The sequence below is a fragment of the Perna viridis genome, chromosome 12 (assembly GCF_037379345.1).
Source record: "Perna viridis isolate PV_CMFRI_1.1 ecotype Kerala chromosome 12, ASM3737934v1, whole genome shotgun sequence".
Classification (NCBI taxonomy): Eukaryota; Metazoa; Mollusca; class Bivalvia; order Mytilida; family Mytilidae; genus Perna; species Perna viridis.
Window position 1 is genome coordinate 6,777,187 of NC_142456.1, and position 13,130 is coordinate 6,790,316.

At 32.6% G+C, this 13,130-nt stretch overlaps 1 protein-coding gene across 1 annotated transcript; it reads right to left on the bottom strand.

Moving 5' to 3' along the window:
* Positions 1-2,712: 2,712 nt before the first annotated feature.
* Positions 2,713-10,101, bottom strand: LOC148601008 (uncharacterized). The gene is made up of 5 exons (XM_088556309.1): positions 9,882-10,101; positions 8,910-9,020; positions 7,843-7,927; positions 5,993-6,258; positions 2,713-3,356 (listed from the first exon to the last, which is right to left on the bottom strand). The coding sequence occupies exons 1-5, from the start codon at positions 10,023-10,025 to the stop codon at positions 3,312-3,314; spliced, it is 651 nt and encodes a 216-aa protein (XP_088412435.1). The 5' UTR covers positions 10,026-10,101; the 3' UTR covers positions 2,713-3,311.
* Between the last annotated feature and the right edge of the window lie 3,029 nt (positions 10,102-13,130).

Here is a 13,130-nt window from a genome sequence, read left to right on the forward strand (position 1 = left end):
GGCTTCAGCTCTTTCAGGAAAACATTGACCTGAAAACGTTTTGAATATGATCAAATATGTTGCAATATAAAATGATATCTAAACAAGAAGAGTATATTTCGTGTAAAAATATCTACAGCAAAATAAGGGATGTCATTTTTTTTTTCAGAAGGGCTGGGGGTTAATTTTTCTTAATCCGCTGTAGAGGGGATACATATTTTTTTCTGTTGTGACCCCTGCGGCCGGTATAAAATAAAATTAAGTTCTTAAGTCATCGCATTATTGATTTTAAATAAATATTACAAATCTTCTAACACCGAATTGAAATAACGATCTCAAATGCACTTTGCCTACGTATCGTTAGTCATTTAGAACTACACGTGCCGTAATTTTGCGTTGATTAGTAACCAAATATTTTTGCTTAAGTTGGGGTAACTTTGCATTGAGTGTTTTTGTACAGACCATGCACTAAATGGATTTCTGAGAAACATAATTGTATTCAAAATTAATTGTTTGTAAAAAAATGCAACGACGGAATATGTTGCTTAAATTGTGGTGAATCGACCTTGAGCGAAAGGGAAGTACCCGGATTCTCTGTATAGCATTGTGCAATTGCCAAATCTTCTTAAAGATATAATTTCGAAACCTGTTTCTGTTTACCCTACGTCCGCCATAATAAGTTTATCGTCAAATACATCCCGACCAACCGTGAGTATAGGTACCAGTATCGTATTGCATATCCCTGAGCGGGTGTACGTCAAAACATGGATGCCATAAAAATATAGTGCATTTTCTTTTTGCCTCTCTACAAACTAATGTTTTGTCAAAAGACATGAACAATGACTTAAAAAATAGAGCAAACATCACACTGTAAGATGAAGAACTTTTTTAAAAGAAAATCTAACATAATATCATAAAAATGTTCCACTGAAAAGGTTGGTTAGGTGAGTGCAAAACGAAAGTGAAAGTAGGGAAAATGGCTATTTATAGTTCAAGACTACTTTTCTGTCCAATCTTCGTGGACTCACCCTATTTTCTTTGCAGGAAATTATTTTTTCACATGTCCTTAGAAATGCTACATAAGTGAAAGTTTTATTGAATCAATTTACATATTTTTTAAAAAATCCTAAAAATATGCACTTCACTATAGAGGTCTATGGGAAAATTAATACGATACTGAGACCTATAGACATGTTTGTTTACAGTGGCAGTTTCGACATGACATGATTAACTTTTTTGTCGTTTCTAAAGCGATGAACGCTTAACTTACCGGCGCACCTGATCCGTAATGTGAATTTAGTTTGTGTACTGTTTCATTTCAGGTTCATGTGTGTGAATGTTTTGATTTATTTTGATAAACAAAACTAGTAACACCCAATTTTTATCTCAAACTATATGTTATTGCTTTGGTATATAAATGAAAATATAACTGTTCAAAGTGATCTCCCGTCAAATATATCATTTTGGCGACCGGAAAACTTTTGAGAGGAAAATGCAGTCATATGAAGCTGCGCAGCTGTCACATAGCTGTTCAGAAATTGTAACTGGTACTGTGATTATAATAATATCGGTACACCTAATCAAACACCCTTTTAATTCAATGTATTTTTGCTGGGAGGGGGGTCTGTTTTCTTGGAGCCGTATGCTCAAAGTTTTTTGGATTTCGCTTTACCGACATGAAAAAAAAAAATATATAAAAAAAAAATAAATGCAGGTTGTTAAACTCAATAATTTGGTTTGAGCCAGTTTACACTTTTTTTTTTTTTTTTTTTTTTATATAAAAACGGTTTATAGGTATAAACTGCAGCAAACAGAATATTTTGTATAACCTGTTCAAAAATTAGAAACATTCCTTTAATTGTGACTTGGTCACTTACAGGTTCATGTAGTTATATGTATCTTTCTAAAAATGTTGAACTTCCGTTACATTACGAGTCTTGTTATTGTATCCATTAATGTCATAACTACCCTACCGGTGCACCTGGTCCGTGCTGCCTTTTTTTGTGGAGTCCGAGTTGCTCATTTACTTTTGTTACTTTGTATGTATTATTTTGGTTATTTTGTGTTCTTTGTTGTGTTTATCTGTTTTCTGTGTCGAGTCTTGGTCCATGGATACGTTCTTTTGATTTCCGCTAGAATCTTGGTTCAATTGATTACTCTATCATAAAGTGAAGGGTGTTAGAACTTATAGCAGATAGAAGTTAGTTCTCGAAAAAATCATGCAGTTGTACAGAAATTGTCTTTGGATTTTATATTTGATAAGGATAATGATTAAGTAAATGTATTCTGGTGACTAACTTATACTGAGTTAGAAATATTACTCATACAATGATCTACCATGTGGCACTATATATGGATCCCTGCAATGAGCAATTACTAAACCCTTTGCCGAGGTAACATAGAACAGGTTTTTTTTGTAGGGGATAATAAAATTGTTGTATGTATTTAAACTCCTTATAAGTAAACTATTGTCGTAATTGGGAATAAGGCAAGGGACAAGGGACATGGGGAATCGGTAACAATCAGATACACATTGATGAGAGATACATTGATACACTTTTGGTACAAATTTAAATATTTTTATTAAAATAAATAATAAACTAATTTAGTAATAGGGATACTCCATGTTTTTCTTCCATATGAGGATGTGGAATATGAAAGAGGTATGGGACATGGGAAAAAGGACGTGACGATTTGGGCAGTGGGAAGGGGGGGGGGCTATAAAAACCCTGATTAAGTAGACATGCTCCCCATTTAATTTCAAACTTTGTTACTTTCATGTATTTAAGATATACGTTGTGTGTTTTTTATTTGAATACAGAGTTTTATAATTGAAAGACGTTAATGGTTAATCTGACTTCATCGACACTGTTCCTCTCAATATTGTTTACCACAAAATATGACAAAATATTATTATTGACATAACAAATATTATAATTAAAACAAATACATAAAAAAGAATTTCAGATTAAAAAAAAAACAAAACAAAAAAACAATAAACCCCCCCCAAAAAAAACAAAAATAAAACAAAAAAAAAAAACAAAAAAACAAAAACAAAATCTAGAACTAAAACTAAGAAAAAAGACTTTTCTATCAATGTTATAACGAAATAATAGAAATTAAGCCAAAAACAAACAAACAAACAAATATAACGAAAAAAAAAAAAAAAAAAACATACCAAAGAAAACGAAATACACACAAATAATCGTAATGATTCGAAGTTAAGCAATGACTTCTTTTGTGAAATGTAATATCAAATTGTAGATTAACAATAATTTACATGTATGGGGTAAAAGCCTAAACATGTCAGTTTGCCGAGACGATCCGTGTTTTCACTCGTGTAAAGATAGAAGATATCTCCATACATTGCTGTTGCCCTATAAAAGAAACAAAACACTTTACATTGAACATACAGTACTCACATCACGTCGGTCTTACTTTACATTGAACATACGGTACTCACCACGTCTGTCTGTTATTTACGCCACAAATTAACTCACCCAGTCAAATTTGATGTACATTATGAATGTTATTAAGATTCTGTAATTTTTTATATTTTTCATTTGTATTGTACCACGTTTTCAGGTCTTGGTGTACTTACTTGGTGTTTTAATTGTATAGCACCACTATAACAATATACAAAACACATTTAGGTTTATTTTATCGAATTTATATTTCATTTTAAGTGTGATACATTCTAACTAGATTGCATGTACATTATAACAATTCCAATCAATTATCCATGTACATTCTAATCACCCCAATAAAGTTTACATGTACATTTGAATCGACCTCATCAAGTTAACATGTACATTCTAACAATTACAATCAGATTTACAAGTATAATTCAACCAACTTTATCAAATTAACATGTACATTTTTAAATTAACCAACCTCATCTAGTTTACATGTACGTTTCAACCATCCTCAAGAAAACTACATATACATTCGGAACACTCCAATCAAATTCACATGTAAATTCTAAACTTCCAATCAAGTTTACAAGTACATTCCAACAATTCCAATCAACATTACGTGTACATTCTAGCAATTCCAATCAAGTTCACATGTACATTTTTACCTATCTCATCAAGTTTGCATGTACATTTTTACCAACCTCATCAAGTTTTACGTGTACATTCTAAACACTTCAACAAAGTTTACATGTAAATTCTAACAATTCCAATCAAGTTTACATGAACATTCTAAACTTCAGGCCAAGTTTACATTTACATTCTAACCAACCTCATCAAGTTTACATTTACGTTCTAACCAATCTCATCAAGTTTACATGTACATTTTAATCTTTTTAAGAACATTCTAAATACTCCAATCAAGATTCCAATAAAGTTTAACATTTCCCAACTCATACTTCCCATATATCTACAAACTTGTAGAACATAGATTGTTGCGGAAATCAAAAGAATGCAATCAAAGGAAAAATACCAGATATGGAAAGCAGACACACACAACAAAGAACATGAAATAACCAAAATTAATACATACAAAGTTGCAAAAGCAAAACAAACCACTCGGACCCCACTAAAAGCGGGAGCATGGATCAGTTGCACCGGTAGGGTAAGCGTCCTCTGCTTGTCTAGAAACACCCATCGAGATGCTCATAAAAAGTCAAGTCAAGGGTAGACGAAAGAGGAAAGGGAAACAATGACATGTTGAACAAATCAGTTTTCATGATGCAGATGGATACACCGTAACTATCCACGAGATCATGATGACGACCATAAAACTTCTGTAGAACATAATCTTGTTCTAGAAGCCTAATTGTAAAAGGTTTAGCGCGATACATAAAGTTTGCATAGTTATGGCAAGCTCTGACACAACGTATGAGTTGTGATATAAAAACTCCATGCACAGTTGCTGAAAGGATGTTGTCAGAGATGAAAGGAAAGTTTATAATACAGAATGAACAGTCTTCGCGTTTGTTGTGTAGTTTGGTCAATAGTTTTCCTTTACGATTGATCTCTAAGTGTAAGTCAAGACATGAGACTGTCTTCATAGTATATGTAGTATCCTTTGCAGTGTCCCAAGTTCTTAGATGGGATGTATAATATCTCCGAAATTAGGATTGTTTAACGATAACACGTGATCTATATAGCGGAAACTGAGGTTAAAGGATCTAGCTAAACGATGTTCCTTATTTTGGATCAGATCAGCTATTAAGTCAGCCTTATCAGAGTGAGGAGCACAATTTGTTCCCATTGTAATGCCGACCTTTTCTTGAAAAACGTGTCCACCACACTAGACAAATATGTTGTCGATAAAAAATTTCAGCATTTTGAAAACATCGTCTTCAGTACATTTGGAAGATGACTAGAACTTGTTTTTTTTTTTCGAATAATGACTCATATCTACCAAGAACTACATATTTGTATCTAGGTCTTTTTTTAGTAACAACGATGTATAATGGTAGATCTTAGCGGTGTTTTATTTGACCTCCTCTTTCTGTATTTTTGGTTTTGAGCGCATTTATTGATAATCCATTTTTATTCTCTATGATTTGGTCGTTTTATCTACTTTTTGGACGGCTACATATTTGCGATATTACACCATAGACAATTTTATACGAACTAGTGACATGAAAAATGCACCGCTGCTATTGTTTGTTGTATGATTGTGCACCTTTTTGTGATTTGTCGAAAGAGATCAGATGCTTTGGAAATTTAAGTTTTCAAAAGTAAAACGTATATAAGAAATACTCAAAACCAAAAATGGGAAGCCAAATTAAGCACCGCTGAGTTCTACCAGAGTATTTGAAAGCAACTACATTATAGTCCCATGTTTAATACAAAGAATAAAGCCTCGGTACATATGATATATAGATTGCGGTCAGGCCAGCAGTGGCATCGTCCTAGTGATTTCCAAATTCAAAAATAACCAATCATATAACTTGCTAATTTCGGTATGCTGTAAAAGGATTGAAAGAACTGTCATTACATGAATTGTGCAAAACTTGGCTTAAAAGTGAGGGAAATTCTACGTAAGTTATACGTACCCGACTAGCGCGACGGTGATTGAAAGACTTGTTGCATGTGGGTGGGATATCAAACACTTTCTCATCGGCAAAATACGACTTCATACCCAAAAATCCAAGGTGGAAGACACCATGTTCTGTGATGACCTGTTGACTTATCAAGGTACATGTGTCAGGTTCTACAGATGTTATACTCGTCGTATTAGCGACGTTGAGCTGATAAACATCAATGGTGACTCTTTCGCTCTCGCTTCCAATGTATGAAGAGGAAACCTTTTTGTCTATAGCTTAAAAAATATTTAAAACTAACAATTATTATAAGGAAGACACTGCCAGGTGTATCATGGTGAAATAAAATCCACCAACGAAACGATACTTTTTTGACCTACATAATATGCATACATTTACGTAGCTGTAGTACTTTCAAAAAACTGATCTTTATTTTGGAGAAAACCATTTGTTCATCTCCCATATAAATCCTAGACGAAGAACGATAACTCTTGCAAAGTGTCATGTTATATACAATCTGTATATATTTTTATTTCAAAAGTCCACAGTTCCGAATGAGTAATTTCGACTGGTTATGTGCCTGAAAACGAAATTACCGTGCATTTTGTGGGTTTTTGACGATAACCATTATGTTATTGCATGTTTAAGGTTCTTTTCAAGTCCAAATAAAAGACACATACATGTATACGAATGACTTGGTCAATATTTTCTATGTTAATGAATTATGGACGTTAACCGTCTGCTACAGTTGTGTACAGTTCATACTTTCTTTTTACCAAAATATTTAAAAATTTGATTTTTAGGATCCATTATGTAGTTGATTTTTGATTTAAAAAAATTTTGAAAAGAAAAGACAAAGGCATTTTGCATGACAAAATATATGTTAAGTTCCCATGCTGGAATTTTTAATCGACAACATATTTGTCCAGTGTGGTGGACGTGTTTTTCACTACAGAAGTTTTATGGTCGTCATCATGAACTCGTGGATCGTTTTGGTGTATCCATCTGCACCATGAAAACTCATTTATTCAACGGGTCATAGTTTTCCTTTCCTCGTTTGTCTACCCCGAACTTGACTTTTTATGAGCAACTCGGCGTGTGTTTCTAGATAAGCAGAGGACGCTTACCCTACCGGTACACCTGGTCCATGCTCCCAGTTTTTAGTGGAGTCCGAGTTGCTCATTTGCTTTTGTTACTCTGTATATATGATTTTAGTTACTTTATGTTCTTTGTTGTATATGTCTGTTTTCCATGTCTGGCCTTTGTCCCTGGATTACATTCATTTGATTACCGCTATAACCTTGGTTCCCTTGATTACTCTTTCCCCTTTAACATCGTTCCAATGTTGAATTAATAAAAATATATTTCATCAATAAAATCGATTATAATTTTTCAATGTTTTTCTGGGTTGAGGAAATGCACTCTGTATAATAAAAAAAATCATTTATTTCATTTAAAAAATTTCCCCATAAAATCAAGAGTGTGAGGACTTCCGCAAGATGTTAAAAGAATAGTCAAACACATATATTGGAATGAAATGTCCAATCTTATTGTTTGTGTATTTTGTATAAATTCAATTACTTCCAAAATGTATGTGCATGAAAAAATACATTTCACACATGTTTTGAAAAGAATATTGAAATACGCAAAGCATGAAAACTTTCCACAACGTTGCAGATTATTATATATTGATATAATGAATACATTGCTATTCTTCTGTATGTATATGTGCCTCCCAGATTTTGACTTGGAAAGAGTCTTTAACTATTAAACATTTTTTTATATAGTTACCCACAGTTTTATAGAATTGTATACGCACGATTATCCTTACATTAAGAGTAAGTAGATAAAGAATTACTTACGCAAACATTTAAATGATTCTGTGTTTATCCCGATGCCTAGAGGTTGGATTATACACTTCCCTCCAGTGATGATGTACTGATATTTCTAGGAAAAACACGTACAGAACTTAAAAACCACGAGCAGGATAATATCCACGCTACAAGTGAACTTGGATTATGGAAAACTTTCACTAAAACCCTTTGCAGCCATCAGATAATACTTACTATTCTTTGTGCACATCTACTAACAATGTTGTTTTTTTTTCATTTCTGAACAATTTTATCAAAATTAATTGATTAGAAGAGGAGTTGCGCATATAATGTATCTGGACACACGAATGGACAAATATCGTAAATACCCAGGTTGAATTTGTTAAAGAGACTCGGATTTAACCTTTGTTTGACGTTTAATGAAATCCCTAACCAGACGTCAAGTGGCGTCTCCTTTTGAAGAACAAGCCAGGTCAGCATTCTATTTAATATTTAAGTAGCAGTCTTTATAAAAATTAGACAGAAGGTGCTTTTGCGTGTCAAAAACCCATCGAATTCAATTTTATTTCTTGTTCAGAAACAATTACTGATCACATAACCAGTCTTAGCTTTTCATTTGGTTTTTGCGCTTTTGAGATAAAAAAAAACTATATGCATTTTACATGAAATTGGCACTTTGCAAGAGTTATCGTTCCTGATTTGGTTTCATTTAGTTGGTTTCAGTGGTAGATTAAGGCATGATTTTCTAAAAATTGCAGACCTGAATGCAGAAATGATTATCGTTATATGAAGGTATCGCATATATAGACTGAAAAAGCATCGTTTTTTTTGGTGGGTTTATCTTCACCATGAATCACATTACATTGGCAGTCTCTGAATTTTATATGGACTGATACTTAAATGTTTCGAATGTTTTGAGCTTTATATTTTTCAAATGTTCACTATAAATCATGGAGCAAAGAAGGTATTTTTATTGTGATTTAAAAAAAATATTTCCCAAATTTATTTTGAATAAATTCACAGAAACCTTCATACTACCTTTAATATGTTGAAGGTAGATAGTTTGAAGATTTGAAGAATTCCAGTAAAAGTCTTACATTTTCTAAGTCTTGATATAGTTGGAGCTTTGTCCCTTTTCCGTTGATATAGGAGAATCCATCCAAATAAATCCTCTTACCAACAGCGTCATACGACACTTTGTAACTACCCTGTAACAGTATAGTTTCGTAGTTTTATACATCGTACATGTAATAGATTATAAGACCTTACAACCCATTCCGGTCAAAGGCGTTCACCAGGAAGTAATACCAAATTTTCATATTGGAAAAAAAGGTTGTGTGATCTTATTCAGTTTCTATATTTCCGTTGTAACAAGGGACTCAGACCTTTTCGAACTGATTTTTAGGTGTGTTTGATTGTGTAAATTTTTTTTTCACAGTGGCCAGATTTTAAGAGGCAGGCTTGTGAACACGCCAAAGTACTTTAACCCCGCTGTATTTTTTTCTGCCTATCCCAAGTCAGTAAGTTCTGGCCTTTGTGTGTCTTGTTTTATTTTTACCTTTAGTTTATTTTCATGCTACTTGAATATAACTTTTTTGCTGTACCTGTTAATAATCATGTTTTGAGACCAGCTGCAGCCCGTCATTTTTTGTCGAAATGTTTTTCTTCATAATTTGATCTTCTATCCTACATAATAACATCTAAATGAACTGTCCCGCACTACTATACATCGTGTATTCAGTTACAGCCCTAGATTAATCCTACGAGGAGGAATGACCCGGACAGCGAAAGCTATATTTATATATAGCCTAGCTGGCCGAGTGGTCTAGGGCGCTGGACTTTGTGCAGGTGGTGTTGCCATAGATGTCACAGCGGTAAGAGTTCGAGTCCCACGGAGGGAACGACCAAAAATTTGCATTGCAAATTTGACAGTTCTAACATTGTTGGGAATATTTTCCATTCATTTATATATCTTCCCTGTATCAATTTGATTCGATGGAGCAGTGTAGCGAATAGAGTCGTCACATTCTGAGACGCTTGTATATATATATGTATATATATATAATTACCTGTACTACCATTCCACCACGAGCCGTAATTCCGGCGAATAATTCTACTGTACCTTCAATCTTGTCTGGTAAACAACAAGATATGGCATAGTCCGCCATCAAAGCTATACATAAAATTGTCAAACACGTACTATTGTCCATCATTTTTCCTGATAACGTTTAGTAATACGTCGATCAATATTGCTTTTATATTCTTGTATAACCATGTATGTTAACAATAATGACAGGAAGTTACTATATCAATTATAATTAAATCATTTTAATGATATTTTGACATTTAAGTAAAGCCCTTTTTTCGTAGCAATTGCTGACAATGATCGTCATTATAAACACATGTTCCTGTACAAACAAGTTAAGTTGTGATATTACTGGATATTTGCAACACTCGTTGAGTGTCATAATGCACCTTCCCCAAATTGACTTTTCAATCGCAGTTAAACATTCTGTCTACTCAGTTAACTATTTCATACCAAGGCATTACATTTGAATTAAAACAAATCATGACTTCAGAATTCCTCAGGAAGGATAATCAAGAAAACCAAGATTTTAGTGGATATCGAAAGAATATATCCCAATGATAAAAATACACATGCAAAATTATTTCACATAATTTTCACACAAATTTCACATGGATTTCACACGAATTAAGCAACTAAATTTGAAACTAGGCTTAATTAACATGAATTTCACGTGAAAAATATTTCCCTGTGTAGACAGCGAAACTACATACACAACAAAGAACACGCAACGCACAAAGAAACAAAAGTAAGTGCGCAAAATAAAATTTTAATAGATTGGTTGGACTGAAATATTCATATAAATGAACGGTATTTTAAAATTCTTTTATTTGATAAACTTAGATTATTATTTTTGACATTAACACCAACAGTAACGTGCTTGTTTTGTTTGCTGTTTATATTTTGGTTATTTCTTTTGTATGTGTGTGTTTATTAAATGACATCTTATGAATATGATGGTTTGCATGTAAAACATTTTAGTTCATTTTTCTCTAAAACTAAAGTGCGAAACTAGATGCAAAATAAAATTAGATAGTTCTAAATTGAATATGATTATAATTCCACAGCGGAAAAATATAGACTTTAACTACCTAATTAGTGACATAACATATTTTGCATACGAAAATACATATAATTACATTATTTTGTAAGGTAATTGTATGTATTGTTTTTATAATACCTCATTTTGTGAGTCATCACTACAGACATTTTATGATCGTCATCATGAACTCGTGGATCTTTACGATCTGTCTGTCTGCACCATGAAAACCGATTTGTTCAACGTGTCATAGTTTTTCTTTCCTCTTTCGTCTACCCCGGACTGGACTTTTTATAAGCAACTCGGCGGATGTTGCTAGAAAAGCAGATGATGCTCATCCTACCGGTGCATTTGGTCCATGCTCCCAGTTTTTAATGGAGTCCGAGTTTATTTACTTATTTACTTTTGTTACTTTGTATGTATTATTTTAATTACTTTATGTTCTTTGTTGTGTTTGTCTGTTTTCCATGTCTGGTCTTTGTCCCTGGATTACATTCTTTTGATTTCCGCTTAGAATCTTGGTGGTAGAGTTCGGAGAGTTCTATACAAATATTAAGAAAAAAATTGAATTGATATGTACGAGTGGCCATGGGAATTGAAGAAAAAAAAACAAAGTTCCTACCAAATTTTGTGATTTTTCAACGGTTTTTCCTGTTTTTTGTTTAGAAAAAAAAAACTGTTTTAAATATCTTCACTAAATTTGGCATACACATCGATCGGTATTATGCAGATGAAATACCTGTTTCAGAATGGAAACAGTGTTAATATTTCGGATCGAATGTTTTTACATCAATAAAGAACACTTAAATAAAAAAAATTTCCAAAATTGCATATATTGTAATTTCGATATTAGTTGAAAATATGAAGATACTGTCTGAAAAAAAAACGCTTCCGGCGAATTATGTTTGCTTGTTATTTTTGTCTTACTGATTGTTTGTGAAATACTACCGGTAAAATAGAATAAATAATGTGACATCTAAACTGTGTATAAGTTGACATTTAATTTCATTGTAATTATTTTTAAAACATAATGACCGTTAAGTCCTAGTAAAACGCTTACTTTTAGAGAAAAGCGCTCTATATAGCCTGCAATGATAAGAAATAAGGCATGTTTAGTTTAATATCAATTGACAAAAATTACTTAGGATTTGAAAGATTACGCAATTCTGAGAGATGCACTCGACATTCATTTAACATACTTTCCTTGTTTCTCTAGAAGGTGACATTGAATGAACATACTTCAGAATTTTAATGTAACACATTTCGATTTCCAGATAATTTAGCTCTAATAAAGTTAAATCTATATGAATTCTTTTGGGTATTTTCACTATTTCGCGTACTAATAGAATTGAAAAGCTGGTAAATATGATTTCTTATGAATTTATGTACTGTACAATTGAATGAAATTCTTTAATTTCTCAAAGACAAAATTGGGAATCACCGAACCCTTTCTCTTGTAAAATTGGAAAAAATTAACTACCAATACATTTCGACAGAATAGTTCCCCAGCAATTATTATCTCTCCTTTGAAATAATCAACAAGAGAACCATGATTCTAGCAGAAAACAAAAGAATGTAATCTATGGACAAAGACCAAACATTGAAAACAGTCAAACACTACAAGGAACATAAAGTAACTAAAATAATACATATCTTGATCATATTTCTGATACCACTCCATTTCAGTTTTCATCCGTGATAGAAATGACACGATTTGTTGTCAAGAAAAGTGTTTATAATAGATGAAGTAGGCATTCATAGTTCAAAGTACCTGTATAGTGTCTTCTATTTGAGGAGATGGGGTTCCGGAGTTAAGATTCAGGATTTTCAGCGGAGACGATTTGGAAACAAGTTTTGCAATTATTTATTTATTTATTTATTTAACAATTGTTTACATTAAGGAGTAATAAAGGGAACAAATATTCAACATTTGTCATCTAAAAATGAAAATTAATCCATTTTGTCAAAAAGTAATGCAGCATGTGACCTTTTACCAGATAAGAACCGATGTCACTTATTAAGCAGTTTGGTGATCGACTCCATTTTAAGGAAGATCAAGGGAACCAAGATTCTAGCGAAAATCAAAAGAATGTAATTCATGGACAGAGACCAGACAGGGAAAACAGACAAACACAACGAAGAACATAAAATAACAAAACAATACTTACAAAGCAACAAAAGTAAATGAGCAAC

Excerpts from the sequence above, each read along its gene's own strand:
- LOC148601008 (XM_088556309.1), bottom strand. The coding sequence starts at position 10,025 with ATGATGGACAATAGTACGTGTTTGACAATTTTATGTATAGCTTTGATG. Across the intron at positions 9,021-9,881 it reads GTGGTGGAATGGTAGTACAG|GGTAGTTACAAAGTGTCGTA; the intron begins GTAATTATATAT and ends ATACTGTTACAG. Across the intron at positions 7,928-8,909 it reads TATATCAAGACTTAGAAAAT|AAATATCAGTACATCATCAC; the intron begins GTAAGACTTTTA and ends TGTTTTTCCTAG.